Source organism: Rhinoderma darwinii, chromosome 5 (assembly GCF_050947455.1).
Source record: "Rhinoderma darwinii isolate aRhiDar2 chromosome 5, aRhiDar2.hap1, whole genome shotgun sequence".
Taxonomy (NCBI): Eukaryota; Metazoa; Chordata; class Amphibia; order Anura; family Rhinodermatidae; genus Rhinoderma; species Rhinoderma darwinii.
Window position 1 is genome coordinate 337378003 of NC_134691.1, and position 21059 is coordinate 337399061.

The 21059-nt window shown below is 40.8% G+C and overlaps 1 protein-coding gene across 1 annotated transcript in view; it reads left to right on the plus strand.

Annotated features, from left to right (window-relative positions):
• Positions 1 to 20612, plus strand: part of BZW2 (basic leucine zipper and W2 domains 2) — a 41813-nt gene extending 21201 nt beyond the window's left edge. Inside the window, 7 exon segments of the mRNA XM_075828279.1 lie at positions 9104 to 9296; positions 11203 to 11209; positions 11272 to 11442; positions 12888 to 13034; positions 13702 to 13840; positions 17321 to 17443; positions 20265 to 20612. Coding sequence (XP_075684394.1) covers positions 9104 to 9296; positions 11203 to 11209; positions 11272 to 11442; positions 12888 to 13034; positions 13702 to 13840; positions 17321 to 17443; positions 20265 to 20293 — 809 coding nt within the window. The 3' untranslated portion in view covers positions 20294 to 20612.
• Positions 20613 to 21059: the final 447 nt, after the last annotated feature.

Here is a 21059-nt window from a genome sequence, read left to right on the forward strand (position 1 = left end):
CCGGTTGAGGAGTACTGTTCTGATTTTAGAAAGTGGTGCGTAGCTTCTCGGTGGAACGATCCGGCCCTAAGGTGCCAGTTTAGGTTAGGATTATCTGACGCCCTGAAGGATCTGCTGGTTAGCTACCCCTCTTCTGACTCCCTTGACCAGGTTATGGCCCTAGCAGTACGACTTGACCGACGTCTCAGGGAACGTCAGCTTGAACGCTTCAATGTGCTCCCCTCTGACTTTTCTGCAATCCCCCCCGAGGTCCCGTCTCCTCGCCCCTCCACGGAGGACTCTGAGGTACCTATGCAACTCGGGGCCTCCATGTCCCCTCGACAACGTAGGGAGTTTCGCAGAATGAAGGGTCTCTGCTTCTACTGTGGGGACGACAAGCATCTTCTGAACACCTGTCCCAGGCGCAAGAATAAAAAGCCGGAAAACTTCCGCGCCTAAGTGATCATCGGGGAGGTCACTTGGGCGCACAGGTATTTCCCGTTAATGTGAAACGCAATAAGATTTTGCTTCCCTTTCAGGTCTCGTTTGCTGGCCGGTCTGCCACGGGCAGTGCTTTCGTGGATTCTGGCTCATCTGCTAATATCATGTCTGTGGAATTTGCTATGTCTCTAAAGATGCCTTGTATTGATTTACCTTATCCTATCCCTGTAGTAGGAATCGACTCAACTCCCCTTGCTAATGGTTATTTTACTCAGCATACTCCTGTTTTTGAACTCCTGGTTGGCTCCATGCATTTGGAGCAGTGCTCTGTACTGGTGATGCAGGGATTATCGTCTGATCTGGTTTTAGGCCTTCCCTGGTTGCAGCTGCATAATCCCACGTTTGATTGGAATACTGGGGATCTCACCAAATGGGGTAATGAATGTCTTATGTCATGTCTTTCTGTTAACTCTATTTCTCCCCGGGAGGAGGTAAACACGCTTCCTGAGTTTGTTCAGGACTTCGCCGATGTGTTTTCTAAGGAGGCCTCCGAGGTGTTGCCCCCCCATAGAGATTACGATTGCGCCATCGATTTGGTGCCTGGTGCCAAGCTTCCTAAGGGTAGGATATTTAATCTTTCATGTCCTGAACGTGAAGCTATGAGGGAGTATATCCAAGAATTCCTGGCCAAGGGTTTCATTCGCCCCTCGACTTCTCCTGTAGGTGCTGGCTTCTTCTTCGTGGGGAAGAAGGATGGTGGTCTTAGGCCGTGCATTGATTATCGTAACCTGAATAAGGTCACCGTAAGGAACCAGTACCCACTTCCTTTGATTCCGGATCTTTTTAATCAGGTTCAGGGAGCCCAATGGTTTTCTAAGTTCGATCTACGGGGGGCATATAACCTTATCCGCATCAAAGAGGGGGATGAGTGGAAAACTGCGTTCAACACACCCGAGGGTCATTTCGAATACCTGGTCATGCCCTTTGGGTTGTGTAATGCCCCTGCCGTCTTCCAGAATTTTATTAATGAAATCCTGAGGGATCTCCTCATGAATTCCGCATGGACCCTGCCAAGGTTCAGGCTGTGGCGGAATGGGTCCAACCTGCCTCCCTTAAGGCGTTACAGTGTTTTTTAGGGTTCGCCAACTATTACAGGAGATTTATTGACAACTTCTCGGTCATCGCTAAGCCTCTTACGGACCTTACTCGCAAGGGTGCTGATGTCCTCCATTGGCCCCCTGAGGCCGTCCAGGCCTTTGAGACCCTCAAGAAGTGCTTTATCTCGGCCCCCGTGCTGATTCAGCCCAACCAAGAGGAGCCATTTATTGTGGAGGTTGACGCATCCGAGGTGGGAGTGTGGGCCGTCTTGTCCCAGGGTACCAGCTCCCTCACCCATCTCCACCCCTGTGCTTACTTCTCTAGGAAGTTTTCGCCCACGGAGAGTAACTATGATATTGGCAACCGCGAAATTCTAGCCATTATATGGGCTTTTGAAGAGTGGCGGCACTTCCTGGAGGGGGCCAGACACCAGGTAACGGTCCTTACGGATCACAAGAATCTGGTTTTCCTAGAATCGGCCCGGAGGCTTAATCCTAGACAAGCTCGGTGGGCACTATTCTTTACCAGATTTAATTTCTTGGTTACCTATAGGGCTGGGTCCAAGAATATTAAGGCTGATGCCCTGTCACGTAGTTTCATGGCCAATCCTCCTTCCGAGAAAAATCCTGCTTGTATTTTACCCCCTGGTATAATCATTTCTGCCACGGATTCTGATTTTAGCTTCTGATATCGCGGCTGATCAGGGTGCAGCTCCCGGGAACGTCCCTGGGGACAAACTGTTTGTTCCCCTGCAATACCGGCTATGGGTACTCCGGGAAAACCATGACTCCGCTCTATCTGGTCATCCTGGCATCTTGGGCACCAAACACCTCATTACCAGAAACTATTGGTGGCCTGGGTTGCCTAAAGACGTTAGGGCTTACGTCGCCGCTTGTGAGGTTTGCGCTAGGTCCAAAACCCCTAGGTCCCGACCTGCGGGCCTACTACGTTCCTTGCCCATTCCCCAGAGACCTTGGACCCATATCTCCATGGATTTCATCACCGATTTGCCTCCATCTCAGGGCAAGTCGGTGGTGTGGGTGGTAGTAGACCGCTTCAGCAAGATGTGCCACTTTGTGCCCCTTAAGAAGCTACCTAACGCCAAGACGTTAGCTTCTTTGTTTGTGAAACACATCCTGCGTCTCCATGGGGCCCCAGTCAATATCGTTTCTGACAGAGGGGTACAATTTGTTTCCTTATTTTGGAGAGCCTTTTGTAAAAAGTTGGAGATTGATCTGTCCTTCTCCTCCGCCTTCCATCCCGAAACTAATGGCCAAACGGAGAGGACTAACCAGTCCCTGGAACAATATTTAAGGTGTTTCATCTCGGACTGTCAATTCGATTGGGTCTCATTCCTTCCCCTTGCTGAATTTTCCCTGAATAACCGGGTCAGTAACTCGTCAGGGGTCTCCCCGTTTTTCTGTAATTTCGGGTTTAACCCAAGGTTCTCCTCCGTTTCCCCTGGTTGTTCCAATAATCCTGAGGTAGAGGATGTTCATCGGGAACTGTGCACTGTCTGGGCCCAGGTTCAGAAGAACCTAGAGGCGTCCCAGAGCGCACAAAAGATTCAGGCGGATAGTAGACGTTCTGCTAACCCCCGGTTTGTCGTCGGGGATTTGGTCTGGTTGTCGTCCAGGAACTTGCGCCTTAAGGTCCCGTCCAGGAAGTTTGCTCCCCGATTTATTGGGCCTTATAAGATCATTGAAGTCCTCAACCCTGTATCCTTCCGTCTGGAGCTGCCCCCATCCTTTCGCATACATGACGTCTTCCATGCCTCCCTCCTTAAACGCTGCTCCCCGTCCTGGTCCCCCTCGAGGAAACCTCCTGTTCCCGTTCTCACCCCTGAGGGGGTGGAATTCGAGGTGGCCAAGATTATGGACAGTAGGATGGTCCAGGGCTCCCTCCAGTACCTGGTCCATTGGAGAGGGTACGGGCCGGAGGAGAGGACTTGGGTACCTGCCCGTGATGTTCACGCTGGGGTATTGATCAGGAGGTTCCACCTTCTCTTCCCTACTAAACCGGGTCCTCTTAGTAAGGGTCCGGTGGCCCCTCATAAAAGGGGGAGTACGGTAAAGGATCTGCCAGGCACTACGTCTAGGTATACTCCTGGGATTAATCAATCCACACCTGAGGCCAGACCTGTTCGACTGACACCATCTCCCACCAACCAGGGTGGCAGGCTCAGGAGTGGGAGAGCCTATCGCGGCCTGGTCAGTCAGAGTTAGCTCCGCCCCCTGTCCTTTATTACCTGCTGTGTTCTCCTCCTCAGTGCTTGTAATTCTTTTGGATTCCTGGCCCCACTGCTGCTTGCTCCAGCCTGCTTCTGCCTTGCTGCTGTTCTGCTTAACCTGCTTTGCTTTGCCTCCGGCTTGCTTCCTCCTCCGTGCTCACTTGGGTATACTCCACCTTATCCTGGTCCTGACTACTCATTCACCGCTCCGTTTCCTCACGGCGTTCCGTGGGCTACTGCCCCTTCCCTTGCGTGTTCCCTGTTTGTTTTCCCGTGCACTTAGACAGCGTAGGGACTGCCGCCCAGTTGTACCCCGTCGCCTAGGGCGGGTCGTTGCAAGTAGGCAGGGACAGGGCGGTGGGTAGATTAGGGCTCACTTTCCCTTCACCTCCTTCCTGCCATTACAGTATGATTAGCGTAGACTGAACGATTATTATACATTGGGAACTGAGTTGACTTTAAAGTAGATGTCCACCATTTTTTATAATTTTTAAAAAAAAAATAATAATCTAAACTGGTCAAAAATTCTGTGCTAAATTAATCTTTCTAATGGTCTGAGCTCCGTTTTTTTTTTTTATGCAGAGCTCCAAATCTCTGCTTAGAGTGAAATAACAAAATTCTAGCTGTTTGCAGCCACCACTAGGGGGAGCTGAGGAGCTTACTGCATACGGTGTTATTAGATTTTAATGTATTCGCAGTATGCAGTAAGCTCCCCCTAGTGGTGGCTGCGAGGGATACAGAATTTTATCATTTAGCTCTTTGTCTATGCAGAGGATTTGGAGCTGTGTATCAGAAAAAATGGAACTGTTATAAAGATATATTAACTCCTTAAGAACCAGACCATCTTGCTAATAGGCTGACAAGAGTGGTGACTAAGGTAGTGGGCCCGGATCAGTCGGGATTTATGCCATCAAGATCTACAGCGGTTAATCTAAGAAGATTATTCTTGAATTTGCAGACAGAGGCTGCAGATACACAGTGTAGGGCATGGGTAAAATTGCTGTATAAGGAACCGGTGGCTAGGATTAGAGCCAATGGGCGGATATCAGATTCCTTTAGACTGGAGAGGGGGACGCGTCAGGGATGTCCACTTTCCCCACTATTATTCGCTCTAGCGATCGAACCTCTGGCAAATATGGTAAGGCAAGATCCGGGTATAGAAGGATTTCGATGTGGGGAGCTGGAGGAACGCATAGCATTATATGCGGATGATATTCTACTATTCCTGGGAGCGATAGTTCGATCACTGCCGGTGATAATGACGGTATTGGAACAGTTTGGTAAATATTCAGGGTTGCAAATTAATTGGAGCAAATCGGCATTGCTGCCACTCAAACCATTGGAGGTGCCACTGGTGGTGGTGGGGAATTGATGTACCTTGTGTTAAAGGCATTGTGTTGCCATAAAAACATGGTTTGTTTTTTTTTTTAAATTAAACATTTAGTGTGTGGGTGATTAAACATTGTTCAAATTTTTTTATTTTTTTCACGAGTCAGGAAATATTATTAATTAATTCTAAATTTATAATACTACCCATTTTTGGTCACTAGATGGAGCTATTCCCAAAATTGCAGCATTGCAACATTGGGTTAAAAGCCCTCGCTCTAGTGAGCTCTCAGCATCCCCCCCTCCTTTATCCTGGCTAGTGCCGGGATAAACGAGGGGTTTGAACGGTGTAACCTCCTACACTGTGTGTCGCCATTTTTTGAGCTAACACACAGTGTAGTAGGTTTACATACAGTAGTAAACACACACAAACACGAACATACATTGAAATCTCTTACCTGCTCCTGCCGCCGCGGCTCCCTCCGGCCCGTCCGCTCCGTTTGCTGCCGCTGGTCCAAGTGCACAAATCCGGAAGCCGCGACCGGAAGTAGTAATATTACTGTCCGGCCGCGACTTCCGGTCCACAGGAAAATGGCGCCGGACGGCGCCAATTTCGAATTGGACTGTGTGGGAGCGGCGCATGCGCAGTTCCCACACAGACGCCGTACACGGAAGTCAATGGGACGGGAGCCGTTCGCAGTCCCTATGGGACTGTGGCTGCCGTATTCCATGTCTGTATGTGTCGTTAATCGACACAGACAGAAATGGAAAAAAAATGGCAGCCCCCATAGGGAAGAAAAAGTGTAAAAATAAGAAAAAGTAAAACACAAACACACAAATGAATATAAACGTTTTTAATAAAGCACTAACATCTTTAACATATAAAAAAATAATTTGTGATGACACTGTTCCTTTAAGGAATTTAAATATCTGGGGATTAAGGTCTCGGGGAGGGTGCAGGATTTTGTTGCGTTGAATGTGAAACCATTATTGGAAAAACTAAAAGATAAGACTAGAATATGGCTTGGGCTACCACTTTCAGCGCTAGGAAGAGCAAACCTGATCAAAATGATTCTGACGCCTCAGGTTCTTTATGTGGTGCATAATGCCCCAGTGTGGTTGCCTAAATACTGGTTCAGGAGAATACATAATTTGTTTAGGGACTTAGTGTGGAAAAGGGGGATCCCCAGGATTAAATTGGAAAAATTACAATTACCAACAGAAAAGGGAGGATTAGCTATTCCAAATGCGTGGATATATTATTTAGCAGCCCAAGCGCAACACTTTAAAGGTTGGAAGAATAGGGAAGAGTGGGGTTCTAGTGGGAAACTGGTGTATTATTTGAGTCAGTGCACGGATATACTAGAGGCAATGGAGTCTCATAAACTAAGGAGGGAGGCGAAAGAGAAACCGACTTTGCTATTGATACATAGGGTCTGGTGGGAATGCAAAAAAATACTGGGCGTTACTGGGTGCTCCAATTATATGCCTCTATGGGACAATCCATACCTATGGGAATTCAATACCTTGGACGGTTTACAGGAGTGGGAACAAGCTGGGGTCAGATAAGTATACCAGGTATATGAGGGGGGAAGTCTCAAATTGTTCTCACAGCTACAGGAGGAGTTTGGTCTCCCACATCGGATGTTTTATCAATACCTTAAGCTGCGGCACAGGCCCAGGGTAGGTTGGTGGACTTGAGCTGCTCTACTATGGGAGTGATGGAACAGGTACTGGGAGCAAAGGACACTAAAGGGATTATTTCTGTGATCTATGGTACATTACTTTCCAAATTCCTTGGAGATCCGATGGGGGAGATCAGATGCAAATGGGAAGAGGATGTGGGGAATATAACTGATGATGAGTGGGAGGAGATACTGGAATCGCCCAAAATGCTTTCCATTAGTGTAGCACACAGGAGGTCACAACTTTTTCTCCTACATAGAGTGTATAGGACGCCTAAGGTGTTAATGCAAATGAGGCTCAGACCAACGCAGGAGTGTCCCAGGTGTTCGTTTGAAGGGGCAGACATAAAGCATATGTTCTGGGGTTGTCCGAAGCTGAATGATTACTGGAAGGAGGTTGGAGGTATGGTAGAGAGGGTATTTGGGAGAGATTTTCCGCTAGAACCTAAGATCTATGTGTTGGGTTGTATGGGGGAAGAGGGAGGAGATGGAGCTGAATTACTGGCCATAAAAAAGGTTCTGTATCATGCTAGGAAATTAATAGCGAAATATTGGCTGAATACGGATCCCCCGGAGGTGTCTGAACTAGTGGGATACGTTAATCACACGGTGGCATTGGAACATCGGATATATCTAAAACGTGGGGCAACACACAAACATGATAAGCAATGGGGAAAATGGGTACACAATTATGGCACGGCAGGGAGGTAGGAAACATCGTAAGGTGAAATGATCAGGAGGCGATTATTGATAAATAAGTATGAGGCAGGAGAGAGAATGGTTATACGAGTCAGGGAAAGGAGGAGGTACTGCGGGGGGGGGGGGGAGAGTTGGGATGGAGGGAAGGGGGAGTTATGTTACATGTAACTGTATATGATGTACAAAACCAAAAATGTATTGACTGTTGGAATTGAGTTGATGTACATGAGATTTTTCATGTATGTTGTAATATCAATAAAAACTGGTTTGATTTAAAAAAAAAAAAAAAGAACCAGACCATATTTCCTTTCTTCATCTTTGTTTTTTCTTCCCCCGCCTTCAAAGAGCCATAACTTTTTTTTTTTTTTTTTTTTTTTTCCTTTTACATAGTTTATATGAGGGCTTGTTTTTTCATGGCGGGTTGTATTTTTTTAATCACACCATTTCATGTACCATGTAATGGTGTAGAAGCTGTGATCGGGATTATACCATGTGCCTTATGTGAAGGAATGAGCGTCCGCTCTTACTACTCTATGAACTCCGGATATTGCGCAGGTCTGCATTTATGTTTTGTTTTTTTATGTACAATATAATGTACTAAAATATATATATATTTTTTTAATTCTGTGGGATGGAGGCAAAAAAACATCAATTCCTCCGATTTTTTTTGTTTTTGGAGTTTTGATTTTTTTCCAAAATTTATATCGTGTTTTTTTTTTTAACTTTTTACATGTTTTAAACAATTTTGTCAAAAATTACTTTTGTTCTGAGACCCATAACGTTCTTTATTTTTCCATTGATGGAGCGGTGTGAGAGCTTGTGTTTTTTTGCAAGGAAAGCTGTAGTTTTATTGGTTACATTTACCTTTTGTGGGGTACATATCACTTTTTATTCAATTTTTTGGGGGGAGGCAAGGTGACCAAGAAACCAACAATTCTGGTGTCTTCTGTTTTTTTGCGATTTGTTTTCACTTTGAGCTATTACAATAGAACATTATTCATCCGACAGACTTTTACGGACCCGGCGATACCAGTTATGTTCATTTTTTTTTATTGTGTGCGTTGTGTTATGGGAAAAATGGTTAAAGGGTGGGCTTTTTAAAACTTATTTTTTTTAAATTAGAAAATATTTTATTTTTTTAGTCCAACTAAAAGACATAAATATGTGATTATTGGTACAATAGACTTCAACGGGTTACGTCGCGGGGAGCAATAGTATGACAGGGCCCCTCCTTTATCTAACCGCTTAGATGATGTAGTCGACATTCACTGCGTCGTCTACGTGGTTAAAGAGCCAGGATTAGACTTATTCCCGATCCTGGCCATTGAAGCGGGGTGTCAGCTGCTTCTTTTGGACGGGCTCAGCGCCTGAGCCCGCTCCTTACTTCTATCCACCCACCCGCCATGACGTTTTGTAAATGTTTGTCATAATGGATGTTGAACCTAAAAATGACTTAGCAAAATAGAAACCCATCTACTAATCCTAACCTACCGCTTTGTGTATACAGCTCTTATGGAGACCTATGTCTCAATGGTTACGATCAAACCCGGTGTAGTTTGATCCTGCAGTTCTGTGTTACTCCGCTCTATTTGATGCCATTTTGTCATTTATCCACAAATCCTTTCTTTCCGTGTTTACTTAACAGATGAAAAAGAGAAATTTGAACCTACAGTTTTCCGGGACCCCATCATCCAGGGCCTCAATGAAGCAGGGAACGAACTGGAAGCAGTAGCTAAATTTCTTGACACGACAGGATCGCGATTGGACTATCGCCGCTATGCCGATACACTGTTTGACATTCTCATAGCTGGGAGCATGCTTGGTGAGAGCCTATTCCTGTAGATCTGGTAATTCCCTGTGTCTGGGATATATATATATATATTTTTTTTTTATTACAAATATGCTGATAATGGCAAAATAAAATGATAAAAAATGTGAACCCCTAATAGACAACACTATAACTATAATACTAGCTCCTATATACAAGAATATAACTACTATAATACTGCCCCTATATACAAGAATATAACTACTATAATACTGCTCCTATATACAAGAATATAACTACTATAATACTGCTCCTATATACAAGAATATAACTACTATAATACCGCTCCCTATATACAAGAATATAACTACTATAATACTGCTCCTATATACAATAATATAACTACTATAATACTGCTCCTATATACAAGAATATAACTACTATAATACTGCCCCTATATACAAGAATATAACTGCTATAATACTGCCCCTATATACAAGAATATAACTACTATAATACTGCCCCTATATACAAGAATATAACTACTATAATACTGCCCCTATATACAAGAATATAACTACTATAATACTGCCCCCTATATACAAGAATATAACTACTATAATACTGCTCCTATATACAAGAATATAACTACTATAATACGGCTCCTATATACAAGAATATATCTACTATAATACTTCCCTCAATATACAAGAATATAACTACTATAATACTGCCTCCTATATACAAGAATATAACTACTATAATACTGCTCCTATATACAAGAATATAACTACTATAATACTGCCTCCTATATACAAGAATATAACTACTATAATACTGCCCCTATATACAATAATATAACTACTATAATACTGCTCCCTATATACAAGAATATAACTACTATAATACTGCTCCCTATATACAAGAATATAACTGCTATAATACTGCCCCTATATACAATAATATAACTACTATAATACTGCTCCCTATATACAAGAATATAACTACTATAATACTGCTCCTATATGCAAGAATATAACTACTATAATACTGCCCCTATATACAAGAATATAACTACTATAATACTGCCCCCTATATACAAGAATATAACTACTATAATACTGCTCCTATATACAAGAATATAACTACTATAATACTGCCTCCTATATACAAGAATATAACTACTATAATACTGCCTCCTATATACAAGAATATAACTACTATAATACTGCTCCTATAAACAAGAATATAACTACTATAATACTGCCCCTATATACAAGAATATAACAACTATAATACTGCTCCTATATACAAGAATATAACTACTATAATACTGCTCCTATATACAAGAATATAACTACTATAATACTGCCTCCTATATACAAGAATATAACTACTATAATACTGCCCCTTATATACAAGAATATAACTTCTATAATACTGCCCCCTATATACAAGAATATAACTACTATAATACTGCCCCCTATATACAAGAATATAACTACTATAATACTGTCCCCTATATACAAGAATATAACTACTATAATACTGCTCCCTATATACAAGAATATAACTACTATAATACTGCCCCCTATATACAAGAATATAACTACTATAATACTGCCCCTATATACAAGAATATAACTACTATCATACTGCCCCCTATATACAAGAATATAACTACTATAATACTGCTCCTATATACAAGAATATAACTACTATAATACTGCTCCTATATACAAGAATATAACTACTATAATACTGCTCCCATATATAAGAATATAACTACTATAATACTGCCCCCTATATACAAGAATATAACTACTATAATACTACCCCTATATACAAGAATATAACTACTATAATACTGCCCCTAAATACAAGAATATAATTACTACAATACTGCCTCCTATGAATAATAATTTGGATGTAATAGTGTAGTGGAGTTTTATCCTGACATTCTTGGTGTCGTGCAGTATTGTGGTAAATTATATAATATTATAAGCTCCATTTGTGTGTTTCTGTTTTCTGCATCATTGACTTAGGAGCTATTTCCAGCCAATCGGCAGACGGTAGAACATTTCGCGAAGTATTTTACTGATGCTGACCTGAAGGAGCTGTCTGATTTCCTGCGGGTCCAGCAATCTCTGGGAACACGGAAGGAGCTGCAGAAGGAGCTACAAGAACGTTTATCTCAGGAATGTCCAATCAAAGAGGTAACGTTTCCATCAAGATCTACACAAAGGAAACAGTCTGGAGTTGCTGCTCTTCTCCACCATCCAGATTGCAGGCCTTCTTTTTCGGCTCCAGGGTTGCGCTGCTTCTTATATTGTACTTTTGGGAGTCTCTGTGTGTTTATCATGTGTGCAGTTTAGATGAATACCTTGGGTTCTATGTTTGGGTCCATTCACACAGTTTCTGACCTCCCGTTGAAATAAACGGGAGGCAGAAATAGCCTGCGGCGCTCGAATCTGAGTGTTTTGTGCCTGCGATCCTTGTTTAGCTTCAACGCCCGTGGAAAAAAAATGCTGCAAAAACACAGATAAAAAACGCTGGCAGTCCAAAATCTGCCTCAAACTCAGACTTTTTCTGCCTACAAAAAACTCTGTGCGAACTTCTCTTTACTTTATGCAAAATTAGAGGAGAAATCCAGCACATTTCTTATTATTGGTGCAGTCCTGTGTTCTGGTGCGACGTTTTCATATGATGGTGTTGCTTGGAGTGCGCCCAGACATAAGAACGGTACAGAGGGTTGTCTATATCGGCCCTGTGATTAAAAATTGCCCAAAGTTTGAAAGTTTGTTTATTTTCTATAGATAAAACACACTACATAATATCACCAGACAGTGCCCACATAATGTTTATAGTGCCCACATGATATCCCCATACAGTGCCCACGTGAGATCCACCATACAGTGCCCACGTGAGATCCACCATACAGTGCCCACGTGAGATCCACCATACAGTGCCCACGTGAGATCCACCATACAGTGCCCACGTGAGATCCACCATACAGTGCCCACGTGAGATCCACCATACAGTGCCCACGTGAGATCCACCATACAGTGCCCACGTGAGATCCACCATACAGTGCCCACGTGAGATCCACCATACAGTGCCCACGTGAGATCCACCATACAGTGCCCACGTGAGATCCACCATACAGTGCCCACGTGAGATCCACCATACAGTGCCCACGTGAGATCCACCATACAGTGCCCACGTGAGATCCACCATACAGTGCCCACGTGAGATCCCCAGGTTTTCATAATGTGCTGCTACGGTGAATACAAATGGGTCCAGAGAAGGGCATCATTTACTAATATAACTGCACCATAGAGTGCCTACAGGATTGTAAGGTGGTATTGTGTAGTCACTTCTATCAACTTCAAAGGAGCCCACAAAATACCAATCCTAACCATGTAGGTGCCCACATGATACCAACATGTGTTGCTTAAGTAGCTGCATTCGTGCCCACATAACCCCACAAATCACCACTCTCATAATACCACCATTTGGTACTGGAGTAACAACACCGTGCACACCTAATGCCACAATGTACTGCCCACAGAAGTTAAAAAATGGCACCTACTCCCATAAATGATACTTCCGCTGCCCCTTCGTGTCTGTAATTTTCATCCGACCGTCTCGCTGTTTGCAGATTGTGCTGTTCTTAAAAGAGGAGATGAAACGTAGCGAGTTACCCGAGGCGGCGGTGATTGGGCTCCTGTGGACCTGTGTGATGAACGCCGTAGAATGGAACAAGAAAGAAGAGCTGGTGGCGGAGCAAGCACTGAAGCACTTGAAGGTGGGGACTCTTAAAGGGAAACTCCACTTCCCACATATTCTATACTCCGTTACATCGATGATACGCCCTGAAGGAGACCAACAATGATCGGGCTTGAAACGTGTAAAATGTGAATGTATAAATTTTCCTTATTTATCATTTTCGTTTTGTCCCATGGTGCAACTTTCTTAACTTCCCTTTTCAAAAACGTTCCCACCATAGGCGGAGCTTAGTTGTCACATGACTGCACCTGACACTTTATGCTGATAAGAAGCTGAGCATTAACTCTTTTTCATCTGAAGACTGGAAGCTAAAAGTTAAAGTATAGCCCACTTTTATAGTGTTATTTATAACACTTTACTTATGTCTTATACTCCAGTCACATCCAAAGCTGCACTTAAACTTCTGCTACTTTCCTGCATGGCCTGACATTGAACTGCTTTTCCCTCCATAATTGCCTACAATGCACTGTTATAGAATATAGATGTGAGGGCTTTGTCTGTCAGCATTGTGTTGACTGATTCCAAGAGAATTCTGAGTGCAGCTCTGGATGTAACTGGAGTGTAAGACATGACAAAACTCAAGATTAGTATAAGATATCCAGAATGTAGTGATGGTATTCATCATAAAATATAAAAAAATTTACATCATGAAATAGATGGTCACATGTCATCACCTTCTTTTCTAGCAATATTCTCCTCTGTTGGCCGTATTCAGCACCCAAGGCCAATCAGAACTCGTCTTACTTCAAAAAGTTCAGGAATACTGTTATGACAACATCCACTTCATGAAGGCCTTCCAGAAGATAAAAGTCCTGTTCTATAAAGGTGAGAAAAAACCTAGTGGAATAAATGTGACCGTAGGTAGTAGTGTTCTCCATAGTTATATTCTTGTATATAGGAGCAGTATTATAGTAGTTATATTCTTGTATATAGGGGCAGTATTATAGTAGTTCTATTCTTGTATATAGGAGCAGTATTATAGTAGTTATATTCTTGTATATAGGAGGCAGTATTATAGTAGTTATATTCTTGTATATAGGGGGCAGTATTATAGTAGTTATATTCTTGTATATAGGGCAGTATTATAGTAGTTATATTCTTGTATATAGGGACAGTATTATAGTAGTTATATTCTTGTATATAGGAGCAGTATTATAGTAGTTATATTCTTGTATATAGGGCAGTATTATAGTAGATATATTCTTGTATATAGGAGCAGTATTATAGTAGTTATACTCTTGTATATAGGGGGCAGTATTATAGTAGTTATATTCTTGTATATAGGGAGCAGTATTATAGTAGTTATATTCTTGTATATAGGGGCAGTATTATAGTAGTTATATTCTTGTATATAGGAGCAGTATTATAGTAGTTAGGGTATGTTCACACGGCCAAATTTCAGACGTATACGAGGCGTATTATGCCTCGTTTTACGTCTGAAAATATGGCTACAATACGTCGGCAAACATCTGCCCATTCATTTGAATGGGTTTGCCGACGTACTGTGCAGACGACCTGTTATTTACGCGTCGTCGTTTGACAGCTGTCAAACGACGACTCGTAAAAATACAGCCTCGTCAAAAGAAGTGCAGGACACTTCTTTCAGACGTTTTTGGAGCTGTTTTCTCATAGACTCCAATGAAAACAGCTCCAAAAACGAGTTGGTAAAAAAATGAGTTGGTAAAAATGCGAGTTGGTAAAAAACGTCTGAAAAGCAGGGTCTGTTTTCCCTTGAAAACAGCTCTGGATTTTCAGACGTTTTGGTTGACTACGTGTGAACATACCCTTATAGTCTTGTATATAGGGGCAGTATTATAGTAGTTATATTCTTGTATATAGGGGCAGTATTATAGTAGTTATATTCTTGTATATAGGGGGCAGTATTCTAGTAGTTATATTCTTGTATATAGGGGCAGTATTATAGTTGATATATTCTTGTATATAGGGGGCTGTATTATAGTAGTTATATTCTTGTATAGGGGGGCAGTATTATAGTAGTTATATTCTTGTATATAGGGGGCAGTATTATAGTAGTTATATTCTTGTATATGGGAGCAGTATTATAGTAGTTATATTCTTGTATATAGGGAGCAGTGTTATAGTAGTTATATTCTTGTATATAGGAGCAGTATTATAGTAGTTATATTCTTATATATAGAGGCAGTATTATAGTAGTTATATTCTTGTATATGGGAGCAGTATTATAGTAGTTATATTCTTGTATATAGGGGCAGTATTATAGTAGTTATATTCTTGTATATAGGGGGCAGTATTATAGTAGTTATATTCTTGTATATAGGAGCAGTATTATAGTAGTTATATTCTTATATATAGAGGCAGTATTATAGTAGTTATATTCTTGTATATAGGGGCAGTATTATAGTAGTTATATTCTTGTATATAGGGGGCAGTATTATAGTAGTTATATTCTTGTATATAGGGGCAGTATTATAGTAGATATATTCTTGTATATAGGGGGCGGTATTATAGTAGTTATATTCTTGTATATAGGAGCAGTATTATAGTAGTTATATTCTTGTGTATAGGAGTAGTATTATAGTAGTTATATTCTTGTATATAGGAACAGTATTATAGTAGTTATATTCTTGTATATAGGGTCAGTATTATAGTAGTTATATTCTTGTATATAGGGTCAGTATTATAGTAGTTATATTCTTGTATAAAGGGGGCAGTATTATAGTAGTTATATTCTTGTATATAGGGGCAGTATTATAGTAGTTATATTCTTGTATATAGGAGACAGTATTATAGTAGTTATATTCTTGTATATGGGAGCAGTATTATAGTAGTTATAGTCTTGTATATAGGGGGCAGTATTATAGTAGTTATATTCTTGTATATAGGGGCAGTATTATAGTAGTTATATTCTTGTATATAGGGGGCAGTATTATAGTAGTTATATTCTTGTATATAGGAGCAGTATTATAGTAATTATATTCTTGTGTATAGGGGGCAGTATTATAGTAATTATATTCTTGTATATAGAGGCAGTATTATAGTAGTTATATTCTTGTATATAGGGGGCAGTATTATAGTAGTTATATTCTTGTATATAGGAGCAGTATTATAGTAATTATATTCTTGTATATAGGGGGCAGTATTATAGTAATTATATTCTTGTATATAGAGGCAGTATTATAGTAGTTATATTCTTGTATATAGGGGGCAGTATTGTAGTAGTTATATTCTTGTATATAGGGGGCAGTATTGTAGTAGTTATATTCTTGTATATAGGAGGCAGTATTATAGTAGTTATTTTCTTGTATATAGGGGTAGTATTATAGTAGTTATATTCTTGTATATAGGGAGCAGTATTATAGTAGTTATATTCTTGTATATAGGGGCAGTATTATAGTAGTTATATTGTATATAGGGGCAGTATTATAGTAGTTATATTCTTGTATATAGGGGGCAGTATTATAGTAGTTATATTCTCGTATATAGGAGCAGTATTATAGTAGTTATTTTCTTGTATATAGGGGGCAGTATTATAGTAGTTATATTCTTGTATATAGCGGCAGTATTATAGTAGTTATATTCTTGTATATAGGGGCAGTATTATAGTAGTTATATTCTTGTATATAGGGAGCAGTATTATAGTAGTTATATTCTCGTATATAGGGGCAGTATTATAGTAGTTATATTCTCGTATATAGGAGCAGTATTATAGTAGTTATTTTCTTGTATATAGGGGTAGTATTATAGTAGTTATATTCTTGTATGTAGGGGGCAGTATTATAGTAGTTATATTCTTGTATATAGGAGCAGTATTATAGTAGTTATATTCTTGTATATAAGGGGCAGTATTATAGTAGTTATATTCTTGTATATAGGGTGCAGTATTATAGTAGTTATATTCTTGTATATAGGGGGCAGTATTATAGTAGTTATATTCTTGTATATAGGGGGCAGTATTATAGTAGTTATATTATACTCTCCTCAATGGATAATAATGGATTGGAACAACTGAGAATCTTCATACCTGAATGGATTTGCTCTATAATGAGCCTCGGTGGTTATTCTCTTTATAAATGATGAGAGTTGTGATGATGAGTGAATAAATGCTGTGGGCTCCGCTGCTGTATTTTGGTATAATTACTACCAGACTATTACAGATAAAACCTCTTGGTAAGGAGCAGCTGCTGGATTCTTGTTTGTTTTTCAGTTCTGCATATTATGTGCACATTGTTGTATTGGAGATCTTGAAAAATTGACCAACATGCCTAAAAAATGCTTAATGTCACATGGGGCCGTGCACTTACTCAATTTTGTCCCGGATTTCAGCTGATGTATTGGGAGACTAAGCCATTCTGAAGTGGTACAAGGAAGCGCACGTCGCCAAGGGGAAAAGCGTATTTCTTGACCAGATGAAAAAATTTATTGAGTGGTTACACAACGCAGAAGAAGGTAAAAAATAAATAAACCATTAATTAACATGCTATTTAATGGTGTGCTCTGCTGTGGTGCATTGTGGGAGATGTAGTGTTTGTTCCAAGCATTGACTAGTATTTGGCTGATGACAAATTTATCTTCTATAATGCAGTGTATTATAGGATCTTGGTGTCTGGCAGCACAGAATTGTAATTGCATCTTTGGATGTGACCGGAGCATGACATATGATGTGACAATTACTGTGTTACTTGATTCCAAAACGCACGCTCAGATCGGCTTTGGTATAATCCATCGGAAATGTTTAGAATTTTGCAACACCTCCGGTAACAATGTTTCCTTGGGTCCAGGTGTTTCACACCTGCATTGTAGGTTCCTGCAAGAGGTATTTCATGGTATTTGCTGCCACCTAGTGGTAATCAGTAATAACTTTACGTATGTTTTTTCACAGTTTATTAACCGGATATATTCCAGTGGTGCTTTGTTACGGTGCCCTGGAATGGCGAAGTCATGACCCAAAATAGAAGACAGAAACTTTTTTGTTTTATCGGTTCGTGCCTATTCGATCATTTGAAAGAAAACACTCAATGAGCGCTGTGCATAGAATAGAAGAAGTGGCAGTGACTCTTTTTTATATTGTTTTTGGCGATTACGTAACCGCAGTCCGAAGACAGCTGCTGGGTCTAAATATTCTAGTTTAGATTATATTATTGTCAGATGAGCGGGCTGCTATGGCATCACCCCAGAGGCATTTTCTGACCTTTTGAGGGACACATTGAAAAAAAAATAATTATAGTAACATAAAAAATGCTAATGAACATCCAATTAAAGCATAAATATGAGATTATATATATATATATATATATATATATATATATATATATATATATATATATAGCAGATAGAGACTCTATTTCAGTTTTTTAGCGTTTATGTTTTAGTATTTTTACAGTGTAAAAAATAAAAAAATATAATTGAAAAAGTAATTTTTTATTGACCATGTGTGTAAAATGTCTAAAAAGTGTCTTGCCATTAAAGGGGTTTTACAGTTTTATGTAAGTAAAGCTGAATCTCTGTTAAAATGAAAAGTTCTACAACTTTCTAATAGACTTTGTTTCTATTTTTCACAATTTTTATCTTTGCTTGCTGTCAGTGAATGAGAACAGTATTGTTTTATATTCAGAGGTTGTTAACCTATACATACCTAGTCCTAGTAGATACAATTGTATCAGTCTAGAGTCTAGTTATAAATCCTCGCGCTAGACAATGTAATGGAGCAAAACAGCCTGGATTTCAGACTGATACATTGTAGCAAACTGCCATGGAGATTTGTCTTCTAATTCGCTGAAAGCAAGCCATTATCTTGAAAACGGTGAGGAATTGAAAAGCAAAGTTAATTAGAAAGTTGCAGAACTTTATTTAGTTGTTAAAGGATTTTTCCCACAATTAACATTTATCACCGACCTACAGGAAAGGTGAAAAATGTATAATCGCGGAGACCTCCACCGATCTCTAGAACGAGGGTCCCGACCCCCGTTTCTTCTGACTGCACGATCACACAGAGAGGATTTAAAGTACAGCGCTTGATTGTTTCCATTATTCCCATAGACATTGACTGGAGTGCGATCGCACATGCGTGACTGCCGCTCCATTCAAAATCCTTTCCATTGCGATCATGCAGTGAGGAGGAACGGTGGTCAGGACCCTCGTTCTAGTGACCGGTGAGGGTTTCCCAGTGGTGGGGCTCTCAGCGATCATACAGTTATCTGCTATCTTGTGGATAGAAGATAAATGTTCATTGTGGGAAAACCCCTTTAAACTTTATACACATAAAAATGGAAAACCCCTTTAAGGCTCAAAAGCCGTGATGATGGACCAAAGAACGGCTCTGGATCTGTGCTGCCACCTAGTGGTGATCAGTTATTTCAGCCGACATTTGGTAGCATGTTGAATATAGTAAAGCCCCATGCACACTATCGTATTTTCATCCATCCGTAAATACGGATCCGTTGTCATCCGCAATTTATCCACATATACGGTACGGTATCCGCGAATACGGTCCGTAGAGCATCCATATATACTGATCCGCAAAAAGAAGCAAACCACAAATGATGTGCAACCTCTGCAAACCTGGCATCACCTAGGAACGCTTCCGTAATTACGGACGGCTACAAGTGCACATCCGTAGCCGTCCGTAATATGGAAGCGCCCATAGACTTCTATGGGGAGTCTGTGCCTTAATTACAGGCAAGAATAGGACATGTTCTATATTTTACAGATCATTGCTACGGAACGGACACCCCATAGAAATGAATGGGTCCGTAATTACGGATGAAAAATACAGTTGGGTGCATGGGGCCTAAAACTGTGGAATGACCACATCACAACCCTAATGTTTCTCTATTAAAATCTCAATACATGTAGACACACAGAGAGATATAGAGAACTGCAGCTGCATCCCCCACCTCCCCCTTCCACAGTGTCTTCTATTTACTGTATTACTCTAGATGGGTTTGTTTAGTGACTGAGGAGGTTTGTGAACATTCAAAGAGATCCTGCCGACTGGGAAAGAGCAACCCCAGGCTGCTGGAAAGTGAGGAAGATGCCACATTCCCCAAATAAGATTCATTACAAAGTTGACTTATGATGATTGATTTTTTTTGTTTTCCAAAAAAGTTATAAATATCGGTATGACTTACAAAATGACGAATACATAAATGTGTCCACTAGGTGGCAGCACACAAATGTCTAGCTCTTCTCCATGGCTATATTGTGCTGGATGTGGTCAGTGATATCTCATATTTGCCCTTCAATCATTATATAACTCTCTGTCTTCTAGAATCGGAGTCTGAGGTAGAAGAGAACTGAGTTACCGCCGTTCCCCGGACCAGCGGCATTAATGTGGTATCTGACAGGCGCTAGAAGTCCTCCATGTTGTCTAGGAGAATCGGTTTATAAATGGTGCACTCCGGCAATTCCATCCTTCATCTGGACGTCTACCTCTGATCAGTCTCGTGAAGCCATCCATCCGGGAGCCATTCTGGGAGCGGCGCCGCATCTCAATGGACTCCTCCGATTTCTTAGTATTTTCAAGCCCCGGATAAACGCCACAGTCCCGACTCTTGTGTTCAGGTCTATAGTGTGTGAATGTCGCTCCGTATCGGCTTGTGGATGTGATGGAAGATTAACCCCTTTTTTTCCCTTTTGAATAAAGGCTTTTTATCTTAGTGGTTGGTGTTTGAGTTGTTTTTATCTATATTACGCGGTTGTCCTCCGTGTTACGGCCCATGCTCCCTTAGGACATATATATATTAATGAGACAAGGGCCCTCTTTAAATAAGGGTATCTCAAAGCAGTGGTGTAGTAGCTATAGAGGTTGCAGAGGTAATCGTCCCAGATGGGCCCCTACTCTGGGGCCCCACATGCTAGATAATAGAACAGCAATATTATACACCCCCCCCCCAGCCACAACGTAACACTTTTAAAGGAGTTTTCTTCCGTTATAATGGAAAGTTCTGCAACTTTCTCATCTACATGGTGGGGGGGTTCATGACTATCTATGGCAGTCGCAATTTGCACGAAAAATAGAAAAGAAATCGTTTTGGGCACAATTTTTTTTTTTTTTTTTTTTCCC